Source organism: Ictidomys tridecemlineatus, unplaced genomic scaffold, assembly GCF_052094955.1.
Source record: "Ictidomys tridecemlineatus isolate mIctTri1 unplaced genomic scaffold, mIctTri1.hap1 Scaffold_113, whole genome shotgun sequence".
NCBI lineage: Eukaryota > Metazoa > Chordata > Mammalia > Rodentia > Sciuridae > Ictidomys > Ictidomys tridecemlineatus.
This window is the reverse complement of record NW_027521053.1, coordinates 446825-461350: the sequence shown is the minus strand read 5'-3', so window position 1 is coordinate 461350 and position 14526 is coordinate 446825. Positions and strand designations below refer to the sequence as shown.

The window sequence follows — 14526 nt, the reverse complement described above, 5'->3', positions numbered from 1 at the left end:
CAGCGCCTCCCTGCAGTGAAAGAAGCTTGCACAACACAAGCCATCCTCCCATCCTCCAGGGCGTTCTGTTTCCTGCTTGACCGGTGTCCACCAGGTGGCCTAGCCCCCAATATCGCAGGGCATGGCCCCGCCCTCTACTCACAGGCGCCCTTAGGGCACACGCACAGATGCACGCACTGACACACGCAGGGTCGCACGGCAAACTGCTTCCGCGCAGTGGGTTTCCCGCGGCCTAGAAGTGTCCGGAAGATGGTGGAGGAGCACATAGGTCTTCAAGTAGGTGAGATTCTTCCTGCAGAAGGCTGCCCGGGCTGCTGCGCTCCTGGCCAGGCAGCTTTGTCACCGTCTGGTAAGATGTAGAGGCTGTCCTCACCACTTCGAGGTTCCTGGTGAGGATTTGAGGCCTCCCAATGGGACAGGCTGGTGCTCACCCATTATGCTCCTGTTGACCATCATGGATCTGGGAGGAGAACTTCATGTAGGGAGGGTGCCAGTGTGTCCAGCAGTTTGTGGGGTGCAGCCATGGCTGCAGTGGCATCCTGGGTCCAGAGCTGTGTGGGGTAGTGCATGGAGGGGAGGCAGACTGGGTCTCTTCCTGCGAACTGGTTCATGAAAGGGGCGACCTGCTGAGGCCTGTGGGGGATGGGACCCTGGCTGGAGAGTTCTTAGGGAACCAGGAGCAGGGTTGGGTAGGAGGTGGGTTGGGTAGGAGGTGGGTAAGGTACGAGCTCCCTGGGGTAGGAGTGGGTGGGGGTAGTGCAGGGGAGGGGACGTTCTTTGTCCCTGGGAGGCAATGACTGAAGGGGTGACTATGCTGAGTCTGTGGGAGAAGGGCCCGGGCTAGAGATGTTAGGGGACCCAAGCTGGGTGGGGTAGTGTATGGGGAGGATGCACACCATGACTGTTGCTGGTAGGCATTGCCTGGTAACATGCCTGAGCAAAGCCCTGCCTTCAAGGCACAGGTGCATGCATGATGCACACATGCTTGGGTGTGCATACAGCAAACTGCTTCTGCATCATGAGTTTCCAGGTGGCCAGAAGTGGCCAGCAGACAGTGGAGAGGCATGCTCCTTCAAGTGCCCAAGACCCTTCCTGATGGCCTGGGAAGAGAGCCTCAGGTAGGGAGGGCTCCAGTGTCCTCAGCGGTGTGTGATGTATATGGCCCTGGCTGGAGAAGTGTTGGGGGACTGAACTGGGTGGGGTAGGTGCTAGGTGGGGTAGTGTGTGAGTAGGGGCATGCTGTGCCATTTTCTGTGAAGTGGTGCCTGAAGTGGGTGCTCATGCTGAGGCCTGTGTGGGGGCACTGCCCTGGGTGGAGAGGGATGGAGGACTGGACCTGAGTGGGTTAGGAACTGAGTGGGGAAGTGTGTGGGAAGGGGGCACGTTATGCCTGTCCCTGTGAGGTGATACCTGGAAGGACTGCTCTTGGTGAGGCCTGTGGGAATGTGGCCCTGTCTGAAGAGGTTTCAGGGGACCAAAGCTGGGTGGGGTAGTAGCTGGGTGGAGTAGTTTGTGGGGAGAGGGTATACTGTGTTTGTACCTGTGAGGAGATGCCAGGATGGGGCATTCTTGCTGAGGCCTGTGGGGGCGAGGCCCTCACTGGTGAGGCATCAGGGCACCAGCAGCTGGATGGGGTAGTGCATGGGAAGGGCTCTCGCTGTGCCTGTCGCTGTGAGGCAATGCCTAGAGTGGGTGCTTGTGCTGAGGCCTATGGTGGTGCATCCCTGGCTGGAGAGGCATTGGGAGACTGGAGCTGAGTGGGGTGGAGCTCAGAGGGGTAGGAGCTGGGTGGGATAGTGCATGGGGAAGGGATGCCCTGTTCCTGTTCTTGCTAGGGGGTGCCTGGAGGGGGCGCTTGTCCTGAGGCTTGTAGGGGCGCAGCATTGACTGGAGAGGTCTTAGGGGACCAGAGATGGGTGAGGTAGTACCTCTGGAGGGGCACACTGTGTCTGTAGCTATGAGGCAGTGACTGGGGACATCCCTGCACATAGCCCTGGCCTTGACACACATGTGCATGCAGTTTGCACACATTCACTGTGTGCATTCATTGCACACATTCAGGGACTTAGTCCAAACTGCATCTGCACAGTGGGTTTCTGGGCAGCCTAAAAGTGGCCTGCAGATGATGGAGAAGCTAGTGCCTTCAAATCTCAGAGATCCGTTGTGCTGATGGCTGCCTGAGCTGCTCCAGTACTGACCCCACAACTATGCCACCCTCTGGGAAGGTGCTGTTGCCGTTCTTTCTCCTTTACAGTTTCTGATGAGGGTGTGGAGCCTCCCACAGGGGCAGCATGGCCCTCACCACCACCTCCTGTTGGCCGTTGTGGACTTGGGAGATAGACTCAGGTAGGGAGGACTCTAGTGTCCCCAGTGGTGTGTGGCATGCGGCCCTAGGTAGAATGGTTTTCGAGGACTGGAGCTGGGTGTGGTAGGAGTTTAGTGAGGTAAGGTGTGGTGAGGGGGTGCAGTGTGCCTGCCGCTGAGAGGCAGTTATTGGAGGGGGCATTCATGCTGAGGCCTGTGGGGGTTGCAGCCCTGGGTGGAGAGGCATTGGGGGACTGGAGCTGGTTTGGGTAAGAGCTGGGTGGAGTAGGAGCTGGGTGGGGTAATGTGTGGGGGGAAGGGGCATGCTGTGATTGCACAATCTGAAGTGGTGCCTTGAGAGAGCCCTCTTTCTGAGGCTTGTGGGGGTGAGACCCTTGCTGGAGAGGTGTCCTGGGACCAGAGGCTGAGTGGGGTAGTGTGTGGGTTGGGGTACAGAGTGCCTGTGGCTGCAATGTGATGACTGGAGCAGACCCATGTGGTGAGGCCTGTGGGGGCACAAGCCTGGCTGGACAGGTGTAGGGGGACTGGAGGCTGGGTGAGTTAGTGTATGGGGAGGGAGCACACTGTGCCTGCTGGGAGGGAGTGCCTGGAGGGGGCACTAGTGCTGAGGTCTGTGAGGGCAGGGAAGTGGGACATGAGTTAGTGTGCTGTTCCTGGGTGCTCTTGGGGGCAGCTGGTGGGTGTGGCAGAGGTTGCAGAGCAGTGGGGCAGAGGCATTTGGGTACTGTTTCCGGGTACTCATGTAGGGCCGGTACATGGCTTAAGTAGTGGAACCCTGACAGAGGAGTGAGTGTGAAGAGAAGCTTTGGGTGGGGGCTGGCCTGAATGTGGGAATGTTGAAGGGAGAGAGCATAACACCTGGTTTAAAGGGGAGTACACATGTATCATTTTAAAAGCTGTGTGCTGAACTTTATCTGCCACTGTTTTCTTTTGTTTTTTTTTTCATCCCCCAAAAGAGTAAATTGCAACTTTTCAGTGTAAGTCTATTTTCTACACTCAATACATATATTTTACGCATTTTATTTGTACCTTATATTTTATCACAATTAGCTGATTTGTAATGATTCATTGTTGTATATTAATAACTTTCATATTTTAAATCAATCATTTTTATGGAAACCATTTTTGTAAGTCCACATTTAATTCACTTTTTAGTTCGCTATTTTCCAGTAAGTACAATTACTCTCCATTGGCATTTTCCTTCATGCTGTGCAAAGTGTATATTTATTCTGAAATACTTTGAGATATATTTTGTCTAGTGTGTCTTACTAATGCCTCATGGAAACTTAATTATCAGTTGTTTTTTTTCTTAAAATGAGAGATAAACTGTGTAGCTGAAATAGTCAGGTTTTTAAGGAATTTTTCTAATGCCTTCTGATGACATTTTGCTCTGTTGAGATGCATTTAGTGAGTACATGTCTTTGTAGTAACACACATATTTTGTGTCAGTTTTTTTTTCATACAAACAGTTGTAGTAAAAAAAAGTTTTTCTGTCTTTTCAATTCATCATTTGATATGTTTGAGCATCAGTTCATGTTCAATAGGTGGGAACTTGTTAAATATATGATCACCAATCTGATAAAAGAAGCTGGTAGAAAAGTTAGGGTTAATTTTCATTTTTACCACAAGGTCATATGTCATAACTAGGTTTTACTTAGGGGTTTTTCAAGTTAACATCAGAGTAGGAATTTAAGAATATTAACATCCACAAGCACCATTATAATTAACTCTTTTTTGCTTTTGAGATTTCACAGTGAGATTGAGAACTACATGAAGAGTATCATTTCATAGAAGTTATTTTAAGTGTAGCAGCTTTACAAATATGCATAGATGCAACCAAGCTTACATATTTTAATTAAAATATTAAATCCTGAATTCCTGGGCTGGGGTTGTGGCTCAGTGGTAGAGTGCTTGCCTGGCATGTGAGAGACCCTGGGTTCAATCCTCAGCACCACATAAAGATAAAGTAAGGGTATTCTGTTCACTCATAAATACATACTCTCTCTCTCTCTCTCTCTCTCTCTCTCTATATATATATATATATATATATATATATATATATATATATATATATATACACACACACACACACACACACACACACACACACACACACGTGTGTGTGTGTGTATGTATGCCCTGAAATCCTGTCACCTTTTGACTTTTAATTATGTAGAATACCTTTCTGAGTGTTGTTTAATAACAGGAGAGTTTTACTTCAAAGATAGAACTTGAGAGTTCTCTAGTGCATATGCCTCACTTCCTTTCTTCCAAGGCTGAACCTGTTTATCACTGCCTAAACAATCCCATCACCCTCTAATGAAATTTCTTATTCCTTACACATGTGGTGCATTAGCTGCTGCTTGTGTTTTTTTTCCTCAATGCACTATCTTATTCAAGTTCAATGTCTTTCTTTTCACTGCCTTTCAATTCTGTTCTACCAAGGTGCTGTATAAGAAATAACAACTCACAAATCGAACCTTGTGGATATAAATTCAAAACTCCACAGAATATAGTCTCCATTTTCTGTGAAATGATGCCTTAAAACCACTTATTTATAGTTTATTTTTCTCGGGTAGAAAATCCCATACAAGCTATCTGTACAATGATGTATTCACAGAAATGAAAAATTGGCAATTTACATCTGGGCTTTATTTAGCTACATTACTTGAAAGTAAATGAAATTCCAAATATAATCAAGAATGTGACAACACAGTAACTTCTATTTTTATGAATCAATAATTACTTTTGTGAAGAATATTTAACATTATTCTTGAAATGACTTTTAAAATTTAATTATCATGATATGTGAATAAAGCCAAAAATTAATAGATTTAAAATACTTATTAAAAATAATTTGCTTGGGTGTCTAGATTCTATTTGCTTTATTTTGCCACTGCTTAAAACAAAGAACTCATTAGAAATCAAAGAAAGAATGATGATGCTTTGATGAGACATTTATCAACAAGAGTCACCATAGAAATGGGTTAATTTATACTTCAGTACAAAACATAGAAATGTTATAATACAATTATTGTTAATATTACAAAAGGCCAACAAGAACCTTATCTGGTAATTTGGGAGCCATAAGAGTCTGTGGATGTCAAGTCTACTGATTAACATAGTACATGCAGACACTCTTTAGAATGTGTACAGATATTAACTCAGTGAAATCCTATGGTGTATAAACATTAATCTCCCTCAGATAGGGACATCAGGTCATAAGAAGATTAAATATCTTACCCAAAGTAATATGGTTAGAGTAACAAAGCTGGAACTCAGAGAATTTATTTTCATTGTCTATACTTACTCTTTTATGCCAAACTGGATGAAAGAATTTTTGGGGGGCATTTAAGATTTATCTAGGTGATGTTCTTGGCACAGGGTTTCCACCATTGCCATGTTGACATCAGGCATTCAGTAGATTAGGTAGAGGATGGGAAAGTGATTTTAACATTCTTGAAAACTGTATTCTTCCAAAATGTCACATGTTATTAACACATCCTAGCTGTTTTCATGTATGCACATACAAGCAAAACATGATAATTACTGTAAATTGAACTAATTGCCCACAAATCAATATAATTACATCTTTCCATAATTTCTACTTGCCTGTGTTATTGAGCATGACAAGGATAATTATTCTGCCTAATAAAACCAAAAGATGTTAAACTCCCACCTATATAAAATATTTATGGTCTTTGACTTTTATTAGATTGTCTTGCCTATTCTATAGTTTTCAATCTTTCTGATAAGCCTGACAGCATTGAACATCACAACAAAGTCCCTATTTTTGCCAAGTAAAATTACAAATAATAAAAGATTTCTATGCAGTTCTATACATGAATAGTAAGAGGAAATATAATATTAAGAAAGTGAAAATATTTATTTGAAACATAGGGAACTTACTATAGAAAGGCACACATATATGGAAGGATAAATTAAACATTTATTGCTTAGTATGTGTATTGCATTGTTCTAGGAACTTGATAAAATTAGAGCCAATCTATCTTTAACAAATGCTATACAAGAAAGTGAAGTAATAAAAGAAATCTAGCAAATTCAGTAATGGTTTTCTTGCCCTTAGTAATAAAATAAACATTTAATGAAGTAAATCGAATTCAGCTCTAAAATATAGGTAGTGCTAAAGAAGTGTCTCTCTAATCTTTCCACAAAAATATCTCCCTAATACAGAAAACATTCTAGAAGGATTAGAATTTATCTTCCAGTGGCCCATTTTAAGCAAAATCTCATATCTTTTGGTTAAAGTGACTATTTGGAAAGACATGCATGGTATACCATAGGGCTCAACATAAGGGTCAGCATACACTTGGCCCATCATATTATACACTCCAGGTGACAGGGCCCTTGACTTCATAAATTCTGTTATGATGGTTTAAAAGACTTATTCGGCACTCATGGTTTCATATTATTTTTTTCTCTTAACTGCTCTGTATTTATTTTTATCTATCTTATAGCTTTCACAGTAATTATGCTATCTGAAGTTGATATCTCTATTCACTTAAAATATAAATTTTTTAATCAAGTGAAGAAAATATTTTAACTCCTTGAATCTCAAGCAAAAACATTTATTCAAGAATGAATATTAGCTTTAGCCAAGTTTGAGAGATTGCATTGAACATCGTAGACAACACATCTTATTCTTATAGATTGTGAGTGGGTGGGTGGGATACATAGTAGATTGTAATAAGTGCTATTAAAAAATAGAACTGGTAAGGAGACTAGGAAATGGTTTGGGAGGGTGGTCTGTAAAGGGCTATCTGTACTTTTGAGGAAGGACTGAAACATTTTTTGGTGCAGTAGAAAACAATATGGATTACAAAGTATTGAGGGAATCAACAGCACACACCAAATGCTGAGGAAGGGATGTTCCTGGCATAGCTAAGAGGCCAGCATGACTGGAGCAGAGAGAGGTAGTAGGGGCATGAATGGAGACAAGGTCAGAAAGAGCCAGGTTGTGTATAACCTTGTAGATTGTGAGAAGGACTTTGGCTTGGAGTAAAATGGAGATTTTGAAGGCTTGAGTTGTACTCTCTGATTTATATATCAGAGAAATTGGGGCTACAGTGTTGAAAATGAATTGTAGGTGGGATGAGTAGAAATAAGTAGACCAATTATGAGCTAGGAAAATACTTCAGGATAGAGATGAAGGAAATTTAAAGTTTCAACCGCAGAATTAGGAATTAGAAGTGTTCCTTTGGAGTCTTCATAAAATAGAAACAGTTTGGATATTCATTTATTTTACGGTTGTGGTCTTATATTCACACAAGTATTTGCAGCATGCCATTAGGAATTTACCAAACCAATACCTTTTAGTAATTAGATTAAAAGGTCTTAAAAAATTCTCTCAAATATATACTCATTTTCACAATGAAATTATTCTTACCTGTATTTACTCTCTCCTTATAAATATTCTACAATAATAAATCCTAAAAATGAAAAGGTTGCTTAATATTTAAATTGTTGTTCTATGACTGGGTTTATATTTTTGACTTGCTTAATATCAGTTGGAATTTCTTGACCTGTAATTGTAATCTCTTCCTTATAATTTGCAATATCTGTGCTAAGAGAATTTTTAATTTCTTTAAATACATTATAAATTGTGATAATAAGATAAATTCCAAAAATAATTACTTTAAAAACACACACACTTCAGCGAGTCTCACTAACTGGTGGACAATCTGAAACAGTATTAATTTTTTTACAATTCTTCTTATATGGCACATCCTTTTCTAAGCACTTTCCATGTATCCTATGAAGAGGGTTTCCCTAATTTTAGAGATTGAGAGATTGAAGTATAAACAATTGAAGTAGTTTGTCCAAAGTTACACTCGAAGTGATTGATAGAAATGAGATTTTTAACCCAGGTGTCTGACTCAAGTATGTACTTTTTAAAACTGTAATGTACTGCTGTTTAATAATGATTCACAGTTAATTTCTTTCAAATGTCTTAAATAAAATAACTTGGTCTGACATGAACCCCAGGCTTTTGCCAAAAGATAAAGACAGAAGAAAGTGACACACGAAACACTATGCATCATGTATTTAGTTTCTGCCTAAATTTACCTTCATTGTCAAGAAATTATAGTTAAAGGAAGAGGATTAAACATGATAAATTTTGTGTAAGTTTTTTTTCAGCAGGGACCAGGTCTCCAGAGCAGAGTCAGTGACAGTTCTCTGGGTTCCAGAACCCTAAGGAGTGAGAACAGCTAATTTAGAAAACAAAAGTCTATAATTAGCTAATTAAAAGCAGTATTGTGAATCCTGCCAGGTTAAAGACAAGCTGTGATATTCTGACATGTAGCGAGAAGCTGCTGCAGTTCTATAAGGACATATGACCCAGAGAAACCATTTGGTTTTAAGTTCACGTTTTACCTGTTAAATGAGTTCCCATTCAATGGCTGTGTGAATTTTAGCAAGTTACTTAACCTCTTAAGCCACTGAAACCTGATATTCAAACTCCAGACAATAATGCTACCTCAGGATCAATGAGAAATGAAGTGAGATAATGGTGGCAAAGCATTGGACACTTCCAGGATGTCACCAGCTATGACAGGATTTATAAGAACAGTGTTAAAAGGTGCTTGAGAATACAGCTGTGTTTAAATACTTTTTCTAAGACACACTCCCACTTTATCAAGTTAAGTTATGCAAGTTATTTGCCCAGCTACTTCCACTTTCCTCACAATTTTACTTTGCTCTTGACTATCTACTAAATGACATAGTAAAGAAACCACATCTAGGTTGCTCTTAGAATCTTTTTATGGGAAATGCTATTGTTTGCTAATAAAAATTTAATTTATATTAACTTGAATTAAATTACTAACTATCCATTTTATAGTTTTCACGTCTCAAAGAAAATTAGTGAATCTCAGTTTAATGAGATAAAGATAATTACACATAAATGCTGCAAATAAATATATGAATAAATTGCACAAAACCCTACAAAACCTGATCAAAGAAAGTCCTTTTAATAATACATCTGTAGCCAGGGTTGGTGGTGCATGCCTGTGATCCCAGCAGCATGGGAGGCTAAAGCAGGAGGGTTGCAAGTTCAAAGCCAGCCTCAGTAGCTTAGTAAGGCCCTCTGTGACTTAGGGACATCATTTCAAAATAAAAATTAAGATAGGCTATAGATATGGCTTGGAAGTTAAGTGCCCCTGGGTTCAATCACTGGTAAAAAAAAGAAAAAAAAAGAAACAGAAACCAAAACAAAACCAAAAACCATCTGTAGCTTTCTGAAGACTTACTTCCTCCACATTGTTACTGAACCTCATTGCTTTCAGGTTCCTGAAACTTTGTTATATGCCAGGTTTGTAGTATGTCATCATTAGGCAATTATATATTTGTGACCATCTGCTAACAGCCCTCCCTGTCTAGAAGTCTCGAACTCCAGCCTGGCTCTGTCATCTCTCTGTTCAGCCTCCCCCCACTCCTGCTTAGTACTTCCACATTACTCCACAAATTTTCTCCTTTCTTTCAAGATAATTGATCCTTGAAAAAACCGTTTTGGAAGTAAATGTAATCACCTCTCAATTCACAGGGAAAAATGAGCCCCTAAAATCTCTTTCATTAATGTTAAAATTTTCAAATCCCATAAAACCGCACACAATTACTCACTAGTGAACATTAGACATCCTAGCCCACCTCACATTTTTATCCATTGACTATTCTCTAATATAGTTCATATTATTATTTTCTTAGTCTTTGTAGTGTTTCTACATGACAACCTATAGCATCTATAGCTCTGATAAATAAAATATATGTGTAATATACACACAATTCAATTAACAAATATATTCTTGTAATGGTAAATGCAGAAAAATGAATAAAATACTATTAATTGATAGAAGCTAATGAAACACAAGTACACTGAAAAAAGTTAATATGTACAATGATATAATATCACTACAACCAAATAAATAACAGACCAATATTTAAACAAAGAAGAATAATGAAAAGAAAAGAAAAAAAAGAACCTCCAAAGTCAAAATTGGACATTTAGGTAAAATTCTTAAATCTCCAATTATCTTGTCTCAACTGATATACTTGGAGATCTGACATTTGAAAATTCAAGACATTTGCAAAGATGTTTTCTTGACTCATGTTAGAAAGTTGATATATAGAGTACATCTGCACATTTTGTCATTGTTTAAACACAAGCATAGGATTTTCATGACCTGCTCCTTTTCAAGGAGCTTATTAATTTATTACAGGATTTTTAAAGAAGTAAATTTTTCTGAAAGTTCAACAGGAGTACCACTGTTTCAAACAGCAGCAGGGTCAATTCTGGATCTTGGGCCTGTCCCTCATATTCAAACTTAAAACATGCAAGCCTTTTGTTATAATGAGCTCAATGTGGTACTTCCACAATGCTTCCATGATTCCTACAGTTTTTCAACTTTTCCATTCACTACCTAAATGTGTATTGAAGAAGTAAACTCTACACTGCCTGTAAAAACATTAAACCCTATAGCTTCCTAATTATTTCTTCTCTAAGTAAAGCACTAAAATCAAGGGACTATGGATATATGGCCAAAGTAACATTGCTAGAGCAAATCCTAGAACCTAGGTAGTCCATCAGATTATGCTGTTTCCTCCAAGATGTGTAATTTGTGTGGAGACATCACACTATTTAGAAAAAATCAGATTTGGGGGTGCAGGAGTACTCGGTATTTAACCCAGGGATACTTTACCACTGAGATATTTCCCCAGCCTCCCACCCATTTTTTAAAATATTTTATTTCAAGACAGGCTTTTGCTAATTTGCTTAAGGCCTCACTAAGTTTCTAAGGATGGCCTAGAGAAAAACAGTTTTTGATGTTTACCATTTATTTTTCCAAAATTACCTTTTTTATAACTGACATCTCCAAATTTGGTTTTATGATTGGAATTATAAGTATAGGAAGATACACTTGTAACTACAGGTACTAGTTGCATTCTATGTAATAAAATAAGCATTGAAAAATTAAGAAATGCCTTGTAAGATATTGAAATTGTTTTTCATCTGTTTGCATTGTCTCAGCTATTGCAGGTTCTATCTCATTTTTGAGAGCAGCATGTTTCTCACTGTTGAGAAAAATCTGTAAGCCAACACTAGGAGCAAAATTTAAGAACATATTTCATGACACTGCCAATCAAGTGGACTGGTGCAGTTTTCCCTGCTGGGCTCAGAATGCAACAAGGGAATGAACAGCTGGAAACAATGAAATGACTCACTGAAAAATACTGACTCTACTTGCTCATTTACCAGTAACCAAGATCTGCTCCACCCTATGAATCATAAAATGAATTTAGCCTATTCTTTCTGATTAGGTGGAATGAGATCAACATTGAACGCATCCCCTCTACTACAATTTAATTCTAAAAATATGAATTCATATGAAAGTAAAATATTTTGAACCAGAACACTAGTAATTCTGTATTCTACCATTCTATAGTGTGTATTTAAATGCTTTAGTATATACTCTAATACATTCATAAACATATTAACTGTTATCATTTTATAGTAGGAAATTAGCAAAACTTTCTTTATATTCTAATATAAAATTCTTCCAAGAATAGAATTATAACAAGATTTAATACAAATGCCTTCAAAATAAATTAGTAAAATTACTTCTGTTTCAGTTTGACTGTTGTTCAAAGATATTTAAATTTCACTGGTAAAAATATTGGAAACTCAGGAAGTTATTACCATTTATACCCTGACATAATCTAAATATCAGGTGTTTAAACTAAATCTCCAAGAAAGGGAATATTTATAAAATCTATACAAGCACCAGAAAACTACTAGTGAAAACTTCTTTTACATTGTAAAATTCCAAGAAACACCTGGATATTTTGTGAAAACATTTGTGTTGCTAAGCTTGTAAGTAAAAAAAGTTAAAGTATTGTGGTTTAATTTTTTCCACTAAGTACATTCTTCTAAACCAGTGTGAAAGTAGAAAAATAATATTTTTTGCAACAATAAAAAAGTCCTGAAAGAGTAAAAAGAAGCAAATTTCATAGAATAGTTTATTTGTAATTATTAGGTCCTAAAATAACTAAATTTTCTTTTTTAGAAACTATGAAAAATACAAATTATTCATTTCTTTGAGCATATACATTAAAATAATTCACTTCATTGATTTAATTTTTGTCTTAATGATGCACCATACCCTCAGGAAAAACAGAATAAAAATAATCCAAAAGACATCCTGGGTAGATTAGATTAATTATTTATATTTTCATGTTATAATACCCCAATAAAATACACAGTTGGGTCTTGAAGAAGAGATATCTATATATTTTACTTAATTGTTCTTGTGAACTAATTGTGAAGTGTGTTATTTGCATATTTTTATAATATACAGAATGTGATCTATGACAATGGCAACATATTAATGGTGCTACCATGAGCACTGAATCAAATTTATATCATAATAAAATGTCAAAAGGTGATATTTTTAAAACACATTTTCATATGTCCGGGAAGTTCCTTAAAATAAGGTTGGTTTAGAATGTGGTAAACTGTTGAAATATGAAATCACCCTTTTGTAGCAATTGGTTTTTAAAATGCATAAAATGAGTTGATTTATTTTCTAAAAATGATTTGCATTTTTAAGTAATATGCTCAATAAAATTTTTCACTTGGCATTACACAATGAATTATTGATAAATTTATAGCACTTAGACCTAATTTTTTATTTAAAAAAATTAAAAGACTATGCTCAATGGTGGAACACCAAAAAGGCAATGAATATACCTTAGCATATCTAATTTCAAGCAAAGACAAATAGCTTACCTATTACTCTTAGAATCACTGTTTTAAATTTAGAGATATTTTACTCAAAATGTGTGTTTATATGTTAAATAAAAATATATCAAACATATTGGTTTTAGAATTCTACATACTATACTCAATACCAAATTGCCCTTAGATTACTAGGATATACATAAAAGCTATATTGAGGGAATGTATTCTAAAACCATCTTTTAACTACCATGCCTAGCCTTTCCTTTCCATTTATTTTATTCTCCCTTTAGGATTGTCAGTTCTTCATAATGAAACAACATGGCTGTAACTAAACATGAAATGCGATTATGAGAATAATTGAAATAGTGTAAAGCAATTCACTTACCACCAACCATCTCTCTCCTCTTACTTCTAAAAGTCTATTACTCAAATGAATAAGCAACTATACATAAAACCATTTTAACAATAAAATATACTAAAAAATAAATGGCAGCTACATATTCGAAATGAGCTTTGTTGAATGCTATAAATCTCTAGGGGAGTTACTCTTTACTTTATGAGATCACAAATTTAAAAATTGGTTAACTTTCCTTCATGATAGTACTTAAACATAAACAGAAATAATCACTTTTAAATCAGATTTAAACACAATACCTACAGCTCCTGTTAGACAGTTGTCAGATAACTGACAAAAATATGAAAAAATAAAATGTATAAATGAAAAGTTTTATGAAATATTGGCTTTTGAAAGAATGTTTCTTCATCAATATTTGAAAACTATAGTGTTTACTTCTGAGTAATTGCCAGACACATTATGTATTTCTAGAAGACAAAATTTAATTAGAATGCTCATCTCCTGAGTCTAGGAACTTGAACTTACTAAAGCTAATTCTTGAATCAAAAATGATGATGGTTGTTGATAATTTCTTATTACAATTATGAACTGCATGTGCCTATGAGTATGGAAGGGTTTTAAAATTGTACACCATTATACATTTGGGAGATAATGATATTTTATATAAAATATGATTGATTGCTTCTTGCCTTTGAATATGATTTTAAGTTTCACAACAAAATTTTTCTTTGCTTATTTCATAGTAATGAAGTTTAGTAATCTCATTTTCAAAATCATGTGACTTTTGCATCTCTATTTATAATATTTATATTTATTCATGAATAAAAGATTTTTCTCAGAGACATTACTTACCTCAGCAAAACTGTGAAAATAACAATATTTATTCTTAATTGAATTAATTCATAACATTAGTCATTCAACCCAAGTTATTCAAAAAATAATTTTTAAAAATATAGTAGCCTATTGAATGATATTTAAGTTACTACAAGAATATAATTCATTTCATTTAAAATTATATTCATATTCATGAAACCTGGAACATACTTAATTTCATTACATTAAATAATATATTTTAACAGTCCAACTGTTT

The 14526-nt window shown here is 37.1% G+C and overlaps 1 protein-coding gene across 1 annotated transcript in view; it reads left to right on the top strand.

The window, feature by feature from the left end:
* Positions 1 to 249: 249 nt before the first annotated feature.
* The window catches only part of LOC144372523 (axin interactor, dorsalization-associated protein-like), a 67783-nt gene continuing 53506 nt past the window's right edge, over positions 250 to 14526 (top strand). The window contains exon 1 of the mRNA XM_078035862.1: positions 250 to 349. Coding sequence (XP_077891988.1) covers positions 250 to 349 — 100 coding nt within the window. The remainder of the gene's footprint in view (positions 350 to 14526) is intronic.